This window comes from Lepidochelys olivacea (genome assembly GCF_965140295.1).
Source record: "Lepidochelys olivacea isolate rLepOli2 genome assembly, chromosome: 1".
In the NCBI taxonomy this organism is placed as follows: Eukaryota; Metazoa; Chordata; order Testudines; family Cheloniidae; genus Lepidochelys; species Lepidochelys olivacea.
In genome coordinates this window covers 153130808-153152815 of record NC_140411.1, presented here as the reverse complement: position 1 = coordinate 153152815, position 22008 = coordinate 153130808, and the positions used below count along the sequence as shown (strand labels likewise).

General features: G+C 42.6%; 1 protein-coding gene across 9 annotated transcripts in view; it reads right to left on the bottom strand.

The window, feature by feature from the left end:
• PRRG1 (proline rich and Gla domain 1) overlaps positions 1 to 21791 on the bottom strand; it is a 44426-nt gene extending 22635 nt beyond the window's left edge. The window contains exons 1-4 of one of the 9 annotated variants that reach the window (XM_084620397.1): positions 21568 to 21774; positions 20936 to 21016; positions 6389 to 6516; positions 4101 to 4150 (exon numbers count right to left, since the gene is read on the bottom strand). In XM_084620397.1, coding sequence (XP_084476523.1) covers positions 4101 to 4110 — 10 coding nt within the window. In that variant the 5' untranslated portion in view covers positions 4111 to 4150; positions 6389 to 6516; positions 20936 to 21016; positions 21568 to 21774. Of the gene's footprint in view, positions 1 to 4100; positions 4151 to 6388; positions 6517 to 16185; positions 16263 to 20935; positions 21017 to 21202; positions 21293 to 21567 lie in introns of those variants that run through there. The other 8 variants (XM_084620399.1, XM_084620402.1, XM_084620400.1 and 5 more) reach the window with 8 other exon arrangements.
• Between the last annotated feature and the right edge of the window lie 217 nt (positions 21792 to 22008).

The following is a 22008-nucleotide window of genomic DNA, read 5'->3' as shown; positions in this document are numbered from 1 at the left end:
GCATAGATGTGGGGAGAGAGTAACTGCTTTTTTTCTTACTTTGCAGTTTTTTTTATGGTCATCTGGAGAGCTGCATTCATATCCCCGGAGAGACCCCCACACTCCCAGCCTTTAAACTTTTATACACATGTTTTACATGTGGACGATGATAGGGAAGTAGGGTGCCACAGGAGTGGAGCTGTAAGAGAGGGAGTTTTGAGTGAAGGCATAGGGATGATCAGGGATAATGAGCTGGAGGATGTAGGGTTGTGTGTGTGGGAGGAGGGGAACAAAGTGGGGCCTGAGCTAGAGGGTTTCAGAGTTGAGGGAAAAAACTCCTCTAGCCATAAGAAGTTCATCAGAATACAGACCCTATCCCCTACACTTCTCTTCCTCTAGCCCACTGCACTCAAGAAGCCAAAGCAGCAGTAACACTGGAATTCTTCAAGACAAGGTCCCTTAGCACAGAGGAACTGAACTCCCCCTCATCTCCTCTCTGAGCAATCACCTATTTTCTTCCCTTCGCCAGAACACACCCCTGCTGAACCCCACATATCCCAAAAACCAGGTCAATCCTTCCCTCCCACTGACGAATCAGACTGAAAACTGCCTGTGAAAAATCAAAAATAAAAGCATTGCATTTTTAAATTTGAAACTGCAGCAGTTTACAGATTTGAGCCATTCAGTATGCTAAGCTTGGTGAAACTCATTTAGGTCCTTCTCATGACTTATCTAACCCCACTCCGATTCATCAACATCCTTCTTGAATTGTGAACACGAGAAGGGGAAATAAGAGGAAATAACCCCCTATATGTTTAGTTTTAAATTTTCAAAAAGTGGCTGCGTTCTGAGATCTTACCAGAATACATATGTATGTAAAGTCTGAAGCTTGTGGGGGGAATATGCTTGTTTAGCTAGATGAATTCAAGGAAGAGAAAAGGCAGGGCAAGATTTCAAAAAGGGAGGATAAGATGTTTCTCCTGCAAATTCATTTCTTTAGGAAAAACAAAGTTTAGTGAAAATGTAATTGTCCCTAGAAGAGTTATTATGCCAAGTTTTGAAATTAAACTCAGCTAAAGTATGCCACAGAGGAAATTTAGCCCTGCTTTCAGTGGAAGTCGCAGTGCAATCTTAGCTATGGAGCCCATATTTCAAACCTCCAAAACTGAACTTGTACTAGTTGTTATAAATACTGAATATACATGTATTCACAAAAAGAAAAGGAGTCCTTGTGGCACCTTAGAGACTAACCAATTTATTTGAGCATAAGCTTTCATGAGCTACAGCTCACTTCATTGGATGCATACTGTGGAAAATACAAAAGATGTTTGTTTTTATACACACAAATCATGAAAAAATGGGTATTTATCACCACAAAAGGTTTTCTCTCCCCCCATCCCACTCTCCTGCTGGTAAAAGCTTATCTAAAGTGATCACTCTCCTTACAATGTGTATGATAATCAAGGTGGGCCTTCTCCCTCCCCCCCCGCCCCAACCCACTCTCCTGTTGGTAATAGCTTATCTAAAGTGATCACTGTCCTACCAGCAGGACATTGGGATGGGGGGAGAGAAAACCTTTTGTAGTGATAAACACCCATTTTTTCATGATTTGTGTGTATAAAAACAAACATCTTCTGTATTTTCCACAGTATGCATCCAATGAAGTGAGCTGTAGCTCACGAAAGCTTATGCTCAAATAAATTGGTTAGTCTCTAAGGTGCCACAAGTCCTCCTTTTCTTTTTGCGAATACAGACTCTGATACATGTATTCATACACTGCAATGTTATAACGGACCACTAGTCACCTAGTCTGACTTCCTGTCTAGCACAGGCTACAGAACTTCTCCAAAGTAACTCCTGGCACATATCTTTTAGAAAAACATCCAACTTTGTTTTTAAAATTGCCAGTGATAGAGAAGTCACTACAACCCTTGGTAAATTGTTCCAATGGTCAATTACCCTCATTGTTGTAAATTTACAATTTATTTCCAGGCTGAATTTGTCTAGCTACAATTTCCAGACACTGAGTCGAGTTATACCTTCCCCTGATAGGTTGAAGAGCCTTTTAGCAAATATTTGTTCCCCAGGTAGGTAATCAAATCACCCCTTAACCTTTGTTTTTTTCAGCTAAACAGTCTGTGTTTTTTGAGTCCATCACTATAAGGCATGTTTTCTTCTCCTTATATCATTCTTGTGGCTGTCTGAACCCTCTCCAATTCATCAACATCATTGAATTGTGAACACCAGAACTGGATATGGTATTCCTGCAGCAGTCGCACCAGTGCCACATACAGAGGTAAAATAGCCTCTCTATTTTTACTTGACATTCCCCCATTTATGCATCTAAGGGGATCGTATTAGCCCTTTTGGCCACAGTGTCACACTGAGAACTTACGTTCAGCTGATGATCTACCGCACGCACATTTTTTTCCCCTTAAATCAGAGTCACTGGTTCCCCAGATCAAGTCCCCCCAATCCTGTAAATATGACCTTAATTCTAGATATACACGTTAACTATATTAAAATGCATATTGTTTGCTTGCACCCAGGTTACCAATCTAGGTCAACCACACCCCCAACGTTTCTGTCATCTGCAAACTTTATCAGTGAAGATTTTATGTTTTCCTCCAAGTCATTCTTAAAAAACGATAAATAATGTAGGGCCAAGAATCAATCCCTGCAGAGCCCCACTAGAAACACATCCACTCGATTATGACTCCCCATTTACAGTTATGTGTCATGCTAATTTTGTATCGAGGTTTGTTTGTTTTTTTTAAAGAAGTCAAGTCAAACGTCTTACAGAAGTATTAAGTATAATATGACATCAAAACTATTACCTTTATCCACCAAATTTGTAATCTCATAAAAAAAGATCTCAAGCTGGTTTGACATTATCTATTTTCCACAAACCCACGGTGACTGGCATTAATTATATTACCGTCTTGAGTCCCATACGAGCCACTCCATTATCCTGCCCAGACTCAATGTCAGACTGACAGGTCTGTAACTATCCAGGTCTTCCTAGTCACCCTTTTTAAATACTGGCACATTAGCTTTTTTCCAGTCTTCCAGAACTTCCCTGATATTCCAAGACTTATTGAAAACCAAAATTAACAGTCCAGCAAGTTCTAAGCGAGCACTTTAAAAAACTCTTGGATACAAGTTATCTGGACCTACTGATTTTAAAATGTCGAACTTAGCAGCTGCTGTTTAACATTCTTCTGAGATAATATTGGAACACAGAGTGTCATACTGTAATGACTACATCTGTTTTCCCCCCAAATACAGGACTGAAATATTTATTGAACACTTCTGTGTTTTCTGCATTACTGTTGATAATTGTATGATTTCCCATCTAGCAATAGACTAAATCCATTGTTGGGATTCTTTTGGATCCTAGTATTCTTTTAAAAAAAAAACAAAAACACCACCTCCTTATTGTCTTAACTGTTCTGGCCACAGATTTCTCCTTGTTTCCCTTTGCTTCTTTTATCAATTTTCTACAAATCCTAGCTTCTGATTTATATTCATTACTATTCACTTTCCCTTTCTTATATATAGTTGTTTATCTTTTATCTGGCTTATTAACCAGTATAGCCTTCTTTCGATTGTGATTTTTTTGGGCATCAAGTAAAGTGTTCTTAAACTATTCCCTGTTATTCCCTTTTTTCCTGTTTAATTCTTCCTCCCAGCTGATTTGGCTCAATCGTTTTCATTTTTGTGAAACTGGGCCTTTTAAAGCACCAGGTGTGGACTTTATTCAATTTTCACTTTTTAAATGTGATCAAGTCAACATCACTATACCTCAGCTACCACAAATTTTTAGTTCTGTGACCAGTTCCTCTATCTGTCAGGATGAGGTTTAATGTAGGATGATGGGTGCCTCATATCAATCTCTGGCAGAAAGAGAATATGTTTATTATTTCTCTTCAGGACAAAGGAAGCTTCCCTTCTGCTTGGAACAAAGACAAATTTTATTAAGACAAAAATCAACATTCCAAAAAGCTACTAGCTGAAGACTAGGTTTCTGTACTTTTTGTTTTGGAGTGTGGAAAAGTCCTCCTTTAAATGGAATAACTATAGAAATATGCATACTCAGCATTGCTTAAGTAAACACTTACCACTGCCCATGTTTATCACTGCCCAGGCAGGGAACTGGCAAATGGAGAGTCTGTAACAAAAGGGGGGAAAAACTGCTGTCAATTTTGTAAAGAATGATTAACTGGGAAACACTCTTCCCAGCAGAAAAGAATACTATAAACATTCTCTCCTACCGGAGTTGGAAACATCCAAAGCCTGGTGACCAAGTCTAACCTCTGCTTTGATATTTTAGTGTCACCAAATAAAGCCTACTTTTAGTATTTCAAGAAGAAACTATCCCACTATTACACAATTCTTGTTAAATGGTGAATGCCTTGTGAAAAAACTTTAAAAAAACAAAAACATATTTAGAAGCAGTTTTATTACTACTCAAAGATATTGACATAAAATAAAATCTGCTTATGAATTCCATCTATTCTGCATAACCATTCTCTATGTAGCTTAACTTGGCATTTGTTATGCTCTCTGATGAACTTATTTATCCCATATATTCAGTATGTTACATTCAGCATGGTGAATTAAATGATTATTTCTGGCCCATGGATAGGGGCTACAAAGTTAGGGGAATATACAATGCCTGATCCAGTGAGGATCTTCCAAAGATGACAATTTGTAGACAAACAAAAATCAAAAGTAGAAGACATGTAACAGACATTGGACCTTGGAGCAGATGTAAGCAACCTAATGTGCCGGTTACGGTCCTTGGGCCCTTTAAAATGAGAGATGTAGTTGTGTAGGGCACATGAGTAGGAGTAAGCATGTGATCTACCAAACTTGCATGTAATGTGTCATACCTCCCAGGCAGAGAAGCAGACAGGACAGACCCAGGGTCAGGGAAGGACCAGGGAAAGGGCTCTGCACTTGTCAGGCAGAAGACCTGAGAAACACCTGCTGGGAACAGAAGCCAGCTGGGGGAAAGCTTCAGCTGTGAAGGGAGGGCTGCGAAGCCCTGGATACAAGGGCAAAGGGACAGTGAGACAGTTTTGGGTTTCTTGTTGTCATTTTGAATCTTTGTTTCCATGTTTATGAAGAAAAAGCTTGAGTGAAAGAACTGGGAGGGTGCAGTTGCTTAGACCAGGATTTCACCTTTTATGGTTGGTGTATAAGCCCACCAGCTAACAGACCATAAATAACAAACAGCTAAACTTTGAATTAATACAGATTACTGTTGCATTCAGCACTTTGAAAACAAATTATGCAGGGTAATTTTAGGCCTACCACAGTCTGTCCATTTATACCAAATTGCACACATTTAACACATGTAATCAACTACCATCTTTTTTAAATGTCCTATAAGTGTTATACAACAATTACTTACCTGTTCCTTAACTCTCTTTCTTTGAGATGTGGGTACAGATACATATTCCACTGAAGTAAACACATCTGCATAGAAATGTATTTTGCTCAGGTGTGTTTGTGCTTAGTGCACTGGAGCCGGAGACTTTTCCCTCCCCAGCAATACCTGTTGGGGCGGCACACATGGCCTACACACCCGCGTGGCCACCTCCGAGGCTAAATAGAGCTGTACATGACCTCCCCTCAGTTCCTTCACACCGCAGGAGATGGCCCAATGTTCCAGTAGAGGGGGATCGGAGAATGGGTCACAGAATACACATCTGCACCCACATCTCAAAGATCAACAGTTGCAGAACAGATAAGTAACCATGTTTTCTTCTTTGGGTGGTTCTAGATGTGTATTCCATGACTCACAAGCAGTAATGTACAGTGTAGGTTTCTGAGTCTATTTAAATAAGGAACGCAATACCAATTTGCCAACATTCACATCCGCCCCGGATGCAGGTGGGAGGGTCTCAGAGGCTGGGCTTGAGCCCGGAAGTCTACACAGCAATGAAAGAGCCTCGCAGCTCGAGCCCCGAAAGCCAGAGTCGGCTGGCATGGGTCAGCCGCGGGTGTTTCTTTGCTGTGTAGACATACCCTCATAAGCCAGGCCATAGCATAGAGGCTATTTGGGTCTGGATGTAGTATTCAACCTTCTTCTGTGACAGTAGGTCTTGAAGGAGAAGCAGAGTATGAGATGGTTAAACTGAAAGATTGTGAAGGTCCAAAAAACCAGCACTGTCTTGGCCAGGCCAGGGCTGTTAGGATTAACCTGATGTGGCCTAGTTTGTCTGTGAATGACCTGTGGAACCAGAGGGATTGGGGAAACTCATATATTCACCCCAGTCCCCACTCCAACATGAAGGCAACAGTGAACGAGCCCAGACTGTGGTCCACTTGAGAATAAAATTGGTGATGCTTCTTGCTGTCTTTTGTAAAAATACAAATTGACTTCAGGAATGCCACTCACCCGAATAATACACCTCAGGAGGCTGGTTTTGAGAGACCACCCGTGGTTGTTGGAGAATCCCCTCCAGAAGAAGTCAGCTAGCTGATTCTGTACACCAGGTAAGGGTGCAGCGATCGGAGTGACGTCCTCTGTGATGCAAAATTCCCAAAAGCTCATTACCACTTGGCAAAGCTGATCAGATATGGCATAAGTAGTCAACATTTGGACCGGCAAGCCCTTGATGTAAGAGAGAAAGGATCGGGGCAAGCTGTGCGAACTGCCCGCAACTCAAGGACATTGATATGAAGATTCAACTCCTGTTCTCTCTAGAGGAGATGGCCATGTATACTCTGTTACATAAGTACAAGAAGCCACGTGGCCTACCAACTTAAGACAAGTCCAAGAAATGCCAGAGGGATGAAACCTGAGCAACATGCATAAATTGTAAATCATTTGAAATTACTATTGGGGAACAGTAGTCAAACTCAGAATCAAATAAAGCCCAATGAACTCAAGTCTCTAAGAGAGAGAGTGTTGACATTTTCCTGTTCAAAATGAGTCCCAGATGACTGAATAGCAGATGATGAACCTGACATGGCAATGAACCTTGTCCTGGGATGACTCCTGAACCAGCCAATCAAATTAAGGGAAGACACGGATGAGGCACTGATCACAGGCCAGGGGAAGTACCCTATACTGATAATGGCAGCTTCCGATCACAAATCTGAGAAATCTCCCGTGACTTAACACTGCCATGTGAAAGTATGCATCTCAAAGATCGAGGGCAGCATACCAACAGTTGCAATCTAGGGACAGAAAAATCAATGTGAAATCTTGTTTGCTGAACTTGTTGAGAGCCCGAAGATCCAATAGGGGCATCAGTCCTCTCTAAGACTAGAGGATCAGAAAATAGCAGGAGTAGAAAAACCTGCCCTTGAAACTGCAGGGGAATTTCCTTTATAGTCCTCAGGGAAAGCAGAGTCCAAACTTCTTGAAGTAGTACTTTGACCTCTTACTGCTAACCGGCAGAGGGCACAAGGGCTGGATAGGGTTTTACAGAGATCCCCTGGGTCAGATATATGCAGAATAATTCAAAGAGTGACATTTTAGGTCTCTAACCCACTGGTAGTCATAATCACTGTGAAATATATGTACATATAATATTTAAGATGTTATGTATCTATACTGAAAAGTATGTTCTCAGGGTCTTGGATTTAAGGCAGGTACACTAGGAAGTGATATGCCTTGCACATGTTCCTTTCAGACAGGACGTAATAGACACTATCTAGTCATGTGTGGACTCACATTGTAGGCCTATTTGCATAGTTAGCCCGCCCCCCCCCCCATACACACACAATTGCAAAGTCTGAGAGAGGAAATTCACAGAATAAAAACAAACAGCACAGAACATCCTGTCTATGACTAAAGACAAAGGATTGTTAGGGAATATCTGGGGGTACAAGGAAACACACAGGAGGAAATACACTCCTCCCTCACCGAGGAGACAAGCTGACACAGTGTCAGTTCGTGAAGGGAGATTACTGTCAAGCCGGGCTGTAAAACACTGCAAGGACTTTGGGTGACTATTACTCTAGGACATGAAAGTATCTAGTTAATTAAGTCTAAGCTCTAGAATGAGGGAAGTTCCCTTGAGTTAAGTGCTTGTCCTGCAGGTGAAGGGCAGGTGGCAGGGAGGTATTTCAGAATCCTGAGTTCCCCCAGGAAGCATTACAGTTAGACTCAAGAGATGGGTCCCTGAAAGGGGCGAGGGAAGGATGGTGGGCAGGAAGAATGGAGAAGAACTGGAATTAATATACCAGACCCACTGTACTTAGGACCCACTTCTCTGAGGTTGTTGCCTCCCAACTTCTGAGGGATGTGACTCTGTCCCCAAAGGGGATAAAGGGACAGAAAGACCACTGCTGATCGTATCACTGTCCTCAAAGAAGAAGTCAAAAGGTGTGTTTCCCTACAGCAGGGGGAGGGTGAGTTGATTTGTTAAAACTGGAGTTAGATGACCTCCTCTTCTGAGGCTTGTATCTCCTTGTTGAGATGTCATGTTGCCTCGGAGGATAAAAGAGCTGTCTCTTTGTTGACTACTGCAGTAGAGACTTAAGTCACATTGCCTGGTGGCTGGACAGACTCCCAGTGAACAGAGGGTAGCAAGTGAATCTTTAAAGGAGTGCAACATCTCATCGGCCTTAACTGAAAACAAAAGACTGACCATCAAAAGATGGGTCTTCAATAGATGGTTGAATATCTGGCGTTAAACTGGAAATACATGACCAGGATGCCCATCTCATAACTGCAGAGGCCACTGCCCTGGAGCAAGCATCTGCAATGTCAAGAGTGGATTGGAGTGAGGTTTTTGCAACCAGCCAACCTTCTGCTAGGAAAGCCAGGAACTCCTCTTTTGTGTCATTTAGCGATCTAGATATTACCTCCCACTTGAGAAAAATTATGTTCTGCTAACAGAGCTTGTTAGTTCACTATTCTCATCTGGAGTGAGGCAGTAGAATAAATCTTTCTTCCTAAAGAGTCCAGTCTTTTAGGTTCTTTTTCCCTTGGAGTCAACTTAAATCTTCCTTCCTGTGGTCTCTCATTAGTGGCCACAATGATTAGGAAGTTTGACACTGGGTGAAAAGAAAAACACTCAGATCCCTGCAATGGAACATAGTATGGTTAGTCCATATATTTAGCTATGGAGGACAGTAACTTTGGTGTACACCAAAATACAATTACTCAGGTAGTTTACCCTTCCTGGAGTCGTTGGCCGAAGGATGTCAAATAACTTGTAGATATTTTCCTATACCAACTCAGCTTGGATACCCAAAGCTGTAGTTGTCTCCTAAGTAGGTCTTGGTAGGATTTAAAATTCTCTGGAAGTGGAGACCCACCTGAACCTGAGACCACTGAGTCATCCAAAGAGGACAAGGACAGAATTCCTGGAACTGATGGTATCCCCTGAGGGAAAAGTTAATCTGCCAGCAAGGGCTCATCCAACAGAGGTGGTTCAGGAAGACAAGCAGCATCCTAAATCTGCAGAGGTCTTTCTGAAGGTTGCCACTTTTTGTAAGGTGGACCAATCTTCCCTTCAACTGGGGGCAGAGAGCTAGATCTGTGGGAGCAAGGAACACCCCACAGAGGCCACTGTAAGCGTACAGTATGTGTAGAAAGCCAAGACAGAATCAGCCAGGATGACCTATCCTTGCCATAAGAGCAGCTCCGCTTTCAGTACCAATGTTGTCCTTCAATTGCACATTTGGATGGCTTGCGCAATCTTTCAATGCGGTGACAGAGATGAGTTGCAGGACTCAGAATTGGAGTAGAAGGAAGCCTCTCAATAACCAGTGGGCATTGATGGTGTCCAATCCAGTGAAACCAGGGCAAGGTCAGTACAAGCATCAGAACCACAGTCGATACCATAAATGCGTCCCAAGAGGTTGAAGTCCTGATAGAAGTGTTTGGTACTGAGAAAAGGTCCACTACTAGTGCCAATGAATAAGACCTAGTAGGTCCCCACTCAATGAACCCCTCAGTACAGAGGTCAAAGTGAGTGGGGCACCAGTGCTAGGCCAGCAGGCATATATACTGAGGATGGCAGCTGGCTTTTCATCAGTACTGAAGCTGTCAGCACTAGTGATCTCTGTCCCAAAGCAGAAGAGGTCCGGGGGCCCGGAAACACAGGAGGTACCAATGCTATACCTATCTTGTGTCATTGGAGAGTTTGGTACAGACAGAGCAAGTCTGTTGCTGCCACACATGCTGGTGGGATTGTTGGTACCAAAAGTGGCATCATCACAGCAGCATGCACAGGTACCAGACTAGACAGCCATCCCACAGGCAGTTTTGGAGTCAGTAGTATGGTAACAGAATCCTCCTGTCTCTGTACTGGGGAGACATGGTTTGACAGCTTGGCTCTACCCTGAGATCCTGTCCTCAACAAAGAGGAGGATGGTTCTCTCTTCAGTTTCAGATGGCCCTGATCTGTTTTGTGCTTCCTCTTTCGAGGGCTCCCAGGAGATGATGAATGAAACCTTCCCTTTCTTGAGGAAGAATCAGAGTCTAGGGGGTCTGTCCGAAACTCCCATACAGGTAGAGGATGCCTGTGGGTGACAGACTGAGTAGTCCAAAGAAGGTCCCAGTGTGAAGTAGGCCTCAGACTGATCCACTATGCTGCTTCAGGCATATTCTTTATATTTAAAGGGACACTACACTTTTATTTAATATGGCTGGAGTTGAGCGGAGTTCTTGGGAAGCCGAGTGGAAAGAGGTCTTGGAGGGAATCCTAACACACAGACATACCTGTTCTGAACTCTAAAACATAACTACATAAATATCTGCATTGGTAATTTATGGAGAGAGAATGCACTATTGAGGGAACGTGATAAAATCTATATTTGAATAGTTGAAAAACATACAAAAAATTAGTTACTATACCTATTATGTGATTAAAATCTATGTGCAAGTAATATAGATCATTTTGTACCTTGGATAATCTTTTGTCTTTCAAATAGTCAGATCTCGGTTTCCTAACAATGAAATGAAAGTTGTACATTTATCCTTAATCCAAATGACTTAATGGCTAATATCAGATACAGACTGGCATATTTGGAGACTGAAAGCTTGTATACAGATGCCTTCACCTAAACTGGAAAATCCCTAAGTGGCTTTGTTTTTTATGTTGGGACTGGGAAGGAGAGAGAACATGAAAAGAGCTACAAGAGGGAAAGAACAATGCAGAAATAATGGATATTCTTTATGCTGTGTGTAGCTTTTTTAACTTTAAGATAGGACAGGTCTTGATCCTGTGATTTCTTATGTGTGGACAGACTTCTTCCCTTGCAGTGGAATTGCTTTTTGTGGACTGTGCTCAAGTGCTGTCGTCCACCTAGACAGAAGAAACTGCAGGATCAGAGCCTTGGACTGTACTCTAGGAAAAATCATCCAGTGGTAAGTAGGGAGACTTGCAGGATATAGTACCCTTTCTGTTGATTGGATGCAAGATAGAAAGGATATTGATACACAACAGAGCCCTCAAACTCTCATCTTAAGGTATTTATCTGTCGTAGATTCAGATTCTGTAGAATGCAAGGCTTCTTTCTTACGGTTTTGAAGGTAACCTACCTAATAAGCAATGATGTAATGTTGTCTTAGACTGAAAAGAGCTCTGAGTGGGTAACGATATCCATTATCTCAGTATAGCATTAACTTCAAACAGTGTTCTTCTTCAAATGGCAGATGTGTGTTCCAGGTTAGTGAACACTCCTGAGTGGGCGTGTATTCTAAGTCAGGTGTGTTTGGACCTAGCACACTAGAGCTAGAGACTATTTTTTCCTGCAGCGGTACCTATCAGGATGGCACATGTACCTGCAGACTCCCTGTGGCCTCTCCCAAGACTATATAGAGTGGTGCCATGCTGATCCTCCCCTCGTTTCCTTCTTCCTGCTAGTTGCCTGAGTTGGAGCTCCCCATCCAGGCTTTTCTCCTCTTGTTTTTTTTCCTGTGCATCACAGTTAATTATTGAGACTCTATTAGCGTAAATAGCAGTTAGAACTTATAGTTTAGTGTGTGTGTGTGTTTTTTTTTGTCAGTTTAGGTAGTTCTGTAGTTAGTGTCTAGTACTGAGCACACATGTTATGCAGTGTTCCTCTGGTTTCAAACACTGCCCTCTGTATGAGATCTGTCTTCAGTAGTGACCCCCACATGTGCTGCTTATTGTGTCTTGGTAAATCCTTCTCTTTTTGAGTATATTTAGCGTTTCCTTGGTACACACAGAATGACTTACAGCTCGTTCAGTTTAGGGAAATTACCCAGGAAAGGGTAGGAAAGAAATTTATCTCGTTTTAAGTACCACACTGAACAAGAGAAATTTGAAAATGAATACTGTCTTAAGTGTTCTGCACTGTCAGCAAGTTAAGACTTGCCTATTTTCCTGCCTTGCCTATTTTCTCCCAGAAACAAGGCACATAGGATAAGATTACTAAGCAAAGTACTTACAGGATTTTTCCAGTCCACTGAAATTAGCAACTGTAAATATTTAAGTGCATGGAATAGCAGTCATGCAAAAGTTAGACATGGGCATTTCGTTTGCTCATCATATAATAAGTACAGAAAGCCTAAACATTTTCTTTTATGTTTTGTCATGTTTGAAAACTGAATTTAAAAAAAGGAAAGGATATGCAAAACTTATAATAGTCAAACAAAAAATAGTCACAACAGATGTTCACAGTGCTTTAAATTCTAAAATAAAACAAAAAAGAGGGATCAGCCATATGAAGAGAAAAAAATCCGAAGCTTTCTAAACAGCTATTTTTTCCCCCCAGATCTAAGTGATGTGGGAGTTTCCATGCATATGTATTTTAAAAATACCTATTTTCCCTGTCCATACTAGAGACATTTACTGTGCCAGGTATTGTTTGTTCCAGGTAGAATTTTAACACACACACACAAAAGCACTCCAGTTGATTTACATATGTGCTGAATACTGTTTTGAATAGCCTATGCTGCAGACTGAAGTATTCTAGTGCCAATGTGGATGCCGTTTAGATAATATAATTCAACTAATCCTCCCACTATTGTTCCATCATCAGCGATCCCTCGAAGTTCGAGGAGAATTGTCTTCCAAGAAATGATAGTTGGCTATTGCGGGTGCATCTGCAGGTGGCTAATGAGACCAATTTGGGATCCATTCATCTCATCAGCCAGGGCAGATGTTTCCTGGTGGAAGGGGTGGATCAGGATTGTTGAGTTGGGCTGTGTCATGTTCTTACCTCCTTCTCCCTTTCTCGGTCTTCGTTGGGTCTCCAAGTGCTGGGACCCTTGCCACAAGGTACTTCTCCATTTTAATCAGTCAAGGGCTTAGTTCATAAGTTCATGTCAACGTTACCCTCAAAGCCAACATGTAGTGCGTCTCTGAAGTGCTTTTTCTGCCCTCCCTTCATCTGTTGGCCATGGCTCAGTTGTGAGAACGTGACTGCTTTGGGAGTCAATTGTCTGGCATTCAAAGAACATGACCAGCCCAACAGAGTTGGTGGCTGATGATCATCGCTTCAATGCTGAAAGCTTTGGCTTGGTACATAATGCAGATGTTGGTGCGTGAGTTAACCCCCTTCACTTGGGAGATCTTGCGGAGGCACCACTGATGATATCTTTCAAGAGCCTTGAGATGCCTACTGTGTGTGACCCAGGTTTTGGTATGTACAGGAGAGCAGGGATGACAATGGCCTGGTACACAAGAAGTTTGGTTTTGCTCTTGATGTCATAATCAAAGACATTTTCTCAAACGTCCGAAAGCTGTACTGCCACATTGGAGGCAGTGCTGAATGTCCTTTTTAATGTCAGCTTTCTATGACAGATAGCTACAGAGGCAGGGGAAGTGCTCAATGTTCACCAGGGTCCCTTTGTTTATCTTGATTGTGGGAGCAGGATCCTGGTAGTTCAGAGCCTGTTGATAAAGCACTTTCGTTTTCTTGGTGTGGTGTGAGAGACTCAGTTGATTGTAGGCCTCAGAGAGGATGTCAACTGTTTTTTGAAAATCTTCTTCTGAGTGGGCGCACAAGGCACAGTTGTCTGCATACTGAAGTTCCATGACTGATTTAATAATAGTCTGTGTCTTGGATAGGAGGCAATTGAGGTTGAACAGCTTGCCCTCCATTCTGTATTGGATATCAAGTCTGGAGAGGAACTCAGTGATGAGGAGAATGACAACAAGAAAGATGGAGAAGAAGTTTGGAGGGATGACACAACCTTGCTTGACTTCTGTCTTGACTATAAAGGAGTCAGTTTCAGATTCACGGCTGACAACCGTCATGGATATGCTCTTTTGGAGGGGTCGCAGGACAGCAACATATTTTGGCGGGTAGCCAAATTTGATGAGAGTTCTCCGCAGAGCCTCATGGTTGATGGAATCAAATGTTTTCATGAAGTCAATGAGGTCAATATAGAGAGGTTGGTGTTGTTTATGGTACTTTTCCTGAAGTTAGTGAGCAGTGAAGATCATGTTGGTGATACCCTGAGTTGGTCTAAATCTGCATTGTGATTCTTTGAGGATTTCCTCAGCAAGAGGGAGCAGCCTGTTGAGGAGAATTCTGGTGAGGATCTTTCCATATGTGGACAACAGAGAGATTCCTTGATAGTTTCCACAATCTGATTTGTCTCCTTTCTTGAAGGTAGGAATGCCATGATTGTGACTAAGGTCGGCTGTGATTTCTTCTGAATTCCAGTTCTTGAGGATTAGGGCGTGAAGCTGGTGAGCCAGTGCTTCTCCTCCTTCTTTGAAGATTTCAGTGGAAATTCCATCAGGTCCAGATGCCTTATTGTTCTTCATCTGTTTGATGGTTTCTCTTACCTCAAGAAGTGTTGGTGGTTCTAGGATCATCCTGGATGGTATACTGAGGGATTAAGTCAAAGATGCGTTCATCAACATCAAAGTCACGATTCAGTAGATCTTCAAAGTGTTCCTTCCATCATACAGTGACCGATTTGTTATTCCACAGTAGCCTTCTGAAGTTTCCCAGAAGGCACTGCATCTAGTAGTTCTGCATTTAACTGTGGGCTAAGCACCAGCTACTTACCTTATAAATTGAGTTTGGACTCACTGTACAAATGTTACAAAAAATGAATCCATGGTACGCCCATATCTTGAATACCGCATGCAGATGTGGTCGCCCCATCTCAAAAAAGATATACTGGAATTGGAAAAAGTTCAGAAAAGGGCAACAAAAAGGATTAGGGGTATGGAACAGCTTCCGTATGAGATAATAAGATTGGGACTTTTCAGCTTGGAAAAGAGATGACTAAAGGGGGATATGATTGAGGTCTATAAAATCATGACTGGCGTGGAGAAAATGAATAAGGAAGTGTTATTTACTCCTTTATAAACAAGAATTAGGGGTCATCAAATGAAATTAATAGGCAGCAGGTTTAAAACAAATAAAAGGAAGTATTTCTTCACACAGCACAGAGTCAACCTGTGGAACTCTTTGCCAGAGGATGTTGTGAAGGCCAAGACTATAACAGGGTTCAAAAAAGAACTAGATAAATTCATGGAGGATAGGTCCATTAACGGCTATTAGCTAGGATGGGCAGGGATGGTGTCCTTAGCATCTGTTTGCCAAAAGCTGGGAATGGGTGACAGGAGATGGATCACTCGATGATTACCTGCTCTGTTCATTCCCTCTCGGGCATCTGGCATTGGCCACTGTTGGAAGACATACTAGGCTAGATGGACCTTTGGATTGACCCAGTATGGCCATTCTTATGTACTTAGCACAGTGGGGCCTGTAGGTACTACCACAATACAATCAACAACTGCCATTGTTTAGAAAAGAGATACCCCAAAAGAGGGGCAAATCTGCAAGAGTGGACTCTAAAACACTTGCGCTTGAACTGCTGAAATACAAGCAGTTCAATTACAGACTTCTGTCCTCTAATACAGAGAAGCTCATTCATTTAAAAAGAGAAGGAAGCTTACTATGGGTTACTGGTATGATGTGTGAAGGTTGAAATGCTAAGAGCATCATCTCTATTTAGACTAATCACCCATTATCCAAAGTCTTCTAGCATTTTGAATTTTGAACTCATGTCTCAACCTGATAAGACTTGATCCCTTTCTTCCAACATGTGTAATAGCTTGGGGTGGCTGTGCCAATGAGCCACTTCCATAGCCACAGTCATTTTGGATGGAAAATAACTGACAGCAAACCTTAGTCATTACCATTGTGTCCAAAGGGGTCAACAGTTCTAGCAGGGCTCTGAAAGTACAAAGGTTGGGGGGGGAGGGCACACTATTTGAATAACATCTTAAAAATATTTACCTGCCATAGCATGGAGGAAGACTGTACGTTAGGTACCCTCCCACACACGCAGTGGACCCTGCTGTCTTCTCTTAGCCCTTAGTCAATAAAGAGAAATGACCCATTTTGGCTGAAGCTTAACTTGAAAATAAAGTGCCTAGTTGCATGAAGATATGTAATTTGTGTTTGTTTCCAATTTTAGACAGTCAAGTACAATGCTACAAAAAAAAATCACTAGAATTGCAGCAATGGAATCATGTGGCAAGGTTTTTAAATTATTATAGAGTGCCAAGGCAATTCTTCCCATTTTTGCATTAAGGTATAGTTTAAATGATTTTTCCATACACCTCCAGCACTAGTGGATAAACCACTGCAGCTACCAAGAAAAAACAGTATCCACTTAACAGAAGAAGAGTCTCCATTTACATTTCCCTTCCTTTTGTCTGAAATAATTGTTGAAGTTTAGTACAATACACGTTTTCTCTCTGAATATAAAACATGCAAAGAAACAGCCAATGTAAGGCAAACCATTTAAAGATAAAAATCCAGGCTGCTAGTGTGTCATGGAACTTTAAAAAAAAAAAAATCTAATGTACTACTTAAAATTAGCTTTAAAAGATCTGAGTCAGTAAAGTGTTTTACACTCACTGAAGTCACTTGATAAATTTAACCCTGCAGTGAAATTAATTTAATAAGTCATTAAATTGGAAAGTCTGTCTCAAGCACATGGGGAACACACATTTGTGGATACTACTAAAATTATAGTCATGGTTTGAGAAAATTAAATCACAAGTGAAAAGCTGTGGCACCTTAGAGACTAACAAATTTATTAGAGCATAAGCTTTCTCTAAGGTGCCACAAGTACTCCTGTTCTTTTTGCAGATACATACTAACACGGTTGCTACTCTGAAAAGTGAAAAGCTGTTCACAGTGTCTTTGTCACCTAACTTCAGTTTCTGCAAAATTTAAGCTTTCAGTTTAAAAAGTTACCTCTCTAGCCCTATGATTTGCAAAGAAAGTCTCCCAACTGGAAACCAAAAGTAGACTCATGTAGCATTGCCTTACTAAATCTCCAAACAGACTAACAGGGTTACCACCTGTCCACCTCCTCTGTTGTTGCTGCTCACAGTTTTGCCAAGCAACAGCACCGTGAAATTAGCAAGACTAGTCAGTTTCATGGCTGTTATTCAGTAAGGAATGAACAATAGTAAGAACCTCAAGAATTATGTCAATGTCAGCTGTAGCTAGGGAAGAGACAGAAGACAGGCACAAGAATTATCCACAAGGACAAAAAAAAAAAAAAAGACTGGGGCAATAGCAGCGACCTCTTTTCCCTATTACTCCTCGCAACAGCCCAGAGTCTTGAGACTGAGGAATAGGGAAAGGAGAAACCAAAAGCTCCCTCTCCCCTTCGGCAAGTAACTAGAAGCAGAGACATCTAGAATCCAAAGGTTGATATGAAAGCTAGAGACTCTAAGTAGAGTCAGTGAACAGCACCCTGGTAAAAATCCCAGCACCACCCCTTTACCAGCAAGCACTTGGGGAGATGCAAGGAGGCTGAACTTTTCAGCAGGGCTTTCCCTCTAGATCATACTGGTACTTCCCCCAACAAGCCCCATCATATGCCTAGCAGCTAGTGGGTAGACATATATTTTTGAGCAGTGATAACAGTACTATAGTTTTTCAGCCAAAGAGGATCCCTTCTTCAAGTGTTAAGCTGTTTTACTGAGATATGGCGAAGATGATGAAGGTTACAAAAGAGGCAGTTGAAATTTTACCTAAGTTATGGATTTAGAGATAGAATAAAGTAAACATAAGCTGAGACCTGAAATTAGACTATGGAACTCATTGCCACAACAGAGTCCAAGACCTTAGCAGGGTTTAAAAAAGGATTAGGCATTTCTATATAGAAAACAGGTATATAGAGTTACAACAATAGGAAATAACATCCCACACCCTCCAAACGCATAAAAAATCCTAACAAACCAAGAGTTTGGAAGGGATATGGATCCTCATGCTATAGGGTACAAAGCCAAACTCTAATGGCTGGGGTTAAGAAACTTCCCCTATGACGGTTTATTCCCGGACTGCATGCAGCATGATTTTACTGACATGAGAAAGGTGCACTTGATTCTGACCACTGCTGGAGAAGCTATACTGAAATAGACTGATCACTAGCCTAAAAATGTTACAGGATTTCCGACTAAATAATGTATTGATCACTATTAAAATACTGTCACTTTAACTAGCAATTAATACAGAAAGCTTAAATTTGTTGATTCGGAACTTTTAGAACAATTCACCAAACAAATGTACAACACTTCACACAAATCTGTCTAAGGGCATGGCTACACTGGAGCTCTCCCACGGCAGCACTTCGAAGTGCGAGTGTGGTCACGCACGAGCACTGGGAGAAAGCTCTCCCAGTGCTCCTGGTAATCCACCTCCACGAGGGGATTAGCTCTGAGCACTGGGAGCCCGTTTACACTAGCACTTTAAAGCGCTCTGACTTGATTACGTGATTTTTAACCCCCCTGAGCCAGCAAGTTAGAGCGCTATCAAATGTAAGTGTAGCCAAGCCAAAAAACTACCGCAAAACTGCATCATTCAAAAGCAAGTAACAGATTAACAAGACCTCTTTTCCCACCCAAGTACACTAGAGAAGTCTCATTTTATGCCAAAAGTATTTTTCCACAGTTTAGAAAGAGGCAGCATTATTATTATTTGTATAACCATAGTACCTGGAAACCCGAGTCACAGACCAGGTCCCCACTGGTTAGTGGATGTACAAACACAGAACAAAGTCAGTCTCTGCCTGATATTACAAGTGTATATCCAATCGTATTTATAGCTCCATCTAGAATTATAAATACTTTACAAGCTGCACAACAAAAATCATTCTCTACCCTAGAAACAGTCATCCCTACCATGAAATACCACAACTCAACACTACAATAGCTTAAGGCAGGACATAAATGCTTTAAATAAACTAAAAATTCAGTAGGATTTTAGACAGTTAGCATGCAGTTTTCTAAATTCCAATTTGAAAATATGACACATTTTGATTTTATGGGAGGAATTTACAATTTTGATTAGTAACTCAATATTACTGATTGCTACAGCACTATGGAGAATTTGATTATCAGCAGCATCAACAATCAACTACAAAGGGGGAAGGACCAAGCACACCTCAGACATTGAAAAGAGAGTTTTGTTTAACAAGACCCATTAGCACATAGTAAAGGGTAAACAAGGAAATGGCTGGGTATTGTTAGATTAGTTTTGAAAAGGTTAAATAGTTACCAGCGTTTGAACTTGAACAAAAATAGCTGGCAGGGACAGCAAAGTTAGACATTAGGTCATTCAATCCACTCTTTGGCCAGTGCTTTATTGTTCTCTACACCATTTTTTCAAGTAGTTTATTTGGAATTTAAGGAGCAACACTGAAGAACATGCAGAGATGGCTGTGGGAGGCCAAAGAAAGAGACTGCAGAAACACTAAGCTAGGAGCAGACAGCATCCTGGAAGCCTTGGTTGGATAGTATTTCATTAAGGAGGATGTGATTACGAGCACAAAAAGCAGCAGAGAAGTCAAAAAGAACAGAGTAGAGAATCTGAGATTTAGCAAAGAAAAAGTCAAATCCTTGACAAGTCATATCAACAGAGTGAAGGAAGCAGAAGCCAGACTGCAGGGGGTCAAAACATTCATTACCACCCCCCCAGACCTTTGTACATCTCAATTAATCAAAAGCACCATTTTCAACTGTTGCCTAATTTTCTTGCTTCAAACGCAAACTCCATCCTTATGGATAGAACAAATTCGTAATGTTGCACTCATGTAGTTCCTCTCTCTCAGCTGCTTGTCTCAATCCTTTTGCTCAGCCAGTCTCAATCCTCCAAATAGAGCGTTCAGATGCCAAGACCTAGACCTGGCATGGCCAGCAACAGCCCTGAGCTGCAATTACAAGAAAAGTTCTGCTCAGCTGCTGCCTGAAGCATGCCTAGTGTGGACAAAATCTTCAGGGAATTTAGCTAAAATCTTAGAAGTGTCTACCAAGCATATGTTAACTGCAATTTTTCAAAGGCTTATAACTTGGCCAAATTTGTTTGGTTAACAGGGATGGCTAGAGGCCGATTTCTAACATAAAGGCCAATTACAAGCCAAATGTCAAGTCCCTGATCCAAAGCATTAGAGTAGCTGAGCTTTCCAAACAAAACCATAGAATTTTTTTAACATGGGCAGAACATATTCTTTCCTAGACTCGTTAAATTAAAAACAAAACAGTTTTTAAAAAAAATACAACTGGAGGCTGGAACCCAGGATAGAAAATTTCCACCCAAACAGTTAAAGTTCAGCAAGGTTATAAGCAACTGAAAACTGAGTCTTATAATGGGAAGTGCCAGGCAACCTCTACAGCAGGATCCACCCACCATATCTATATCTACACACACATTACATATACACTTTGAACTTTCCTCATCAATCTCCAGCCACAGTCATTGGGTTTCACTCTTCCCTTAAATTCCCTCTATCTTCCTGATACCCAGCTACCTAAAACTGAATGTAGTACCGAAACTACAGTGACAGACCCAAACACTGAGATCTCCCTTTTAAAAAAAACAACAACCACCACCACCACCAATCCATAGTTCTGTCAATCAATGGCAGGGCCACCATCCACAAAACAGCTCACAGTTACAAACACCCAACATCAGATGACTATGAGGGTGGGGCCGGGGGGGGGGGAGCTGAAAGGATCTTTTTTCTCACCTCCCAAAAGAGACAATTGCTGAACACAGAATGCGAGCAAGAGCAGCTCCCTCCCCCACATCTGTCAGACCCTGCTGCTGCCTGCAAAACAGACACCCCCTTTGTTGATTTTCAGCAGCACAATGGGCCAGAACAGAAATCAGACAAGAAACCCCCGTTATCACTCCCCCGGACAGCCAGCACCGCAAGCTGCCTCCCCCAACACACCATACACAAGGCTCTCTCAACTAAACGCAGTCCCACAGCAAACTTTTCCAACCACCTCACCCCCCAAAAGAGGAGAAGAAACACAGGCAGCGCCAACTCCGAACTTTCCGGGCGGCGGAGGAAGGACTTGGAAGAGTTGCTCTAAGCAAGAAACCACCCCTGGGCACCGCCTGCCAGTCCCCGTACCCTGCCCCCACCCACCCCTGGACACTGCCTGCCACTCCCCCTACCCTGCACCCCCCGGCGCCGCCTGCCACACCCCGTACCCTGCACCCCCGCACCAGTCCCCGTACCCTGCCCCCACCCACACACCACGTGCCTAAGCCCCCATCAGCCCAGCTCACCCCCCGCACACCCCCCAAGTGCACCCGCCCCGGCGGCGCATCCCATCCCGCCCCGGCAGAGGGGCAGCCCCGGGCACAGACCTCGGCGCGCCGCGCTCCTTTCTCCGGTCCGGGAGCGACGCACGATCCACTCCGCCCCCCCCTCCCTCAGCCGCAACCCGGCTCTCGAGACTCCCGGGACGGGCCCCGCTGGCGCTAGCGCTGCCTCTGCGCAAGCGCCGCGGCTCCCCAGCTCCAGCCGGCAGGGGATGAGGCAGCCAGGGCGCTGTGGGCGGGAGCTTCACTGGGAAGGGGCGCCCTGCGCATTGAGGGGCTGGGCTGGGCTGGGCTGACTGACTAGCCTGCCCGCCCTCCCGCCAACTGGAGCGCTGCTCCGCCCCCTGCGCACACTAAACCCTCTTATTCTGGGCCTCAGCCCCCATCTCACCCCTCTAGGGCACTGGTTCCCAAACTTTAACAACCTGTGAACCCTTTTCAGTAAAATGTCACGTCTCTGGAACCCCCTCCTAAAAAGGAATATTT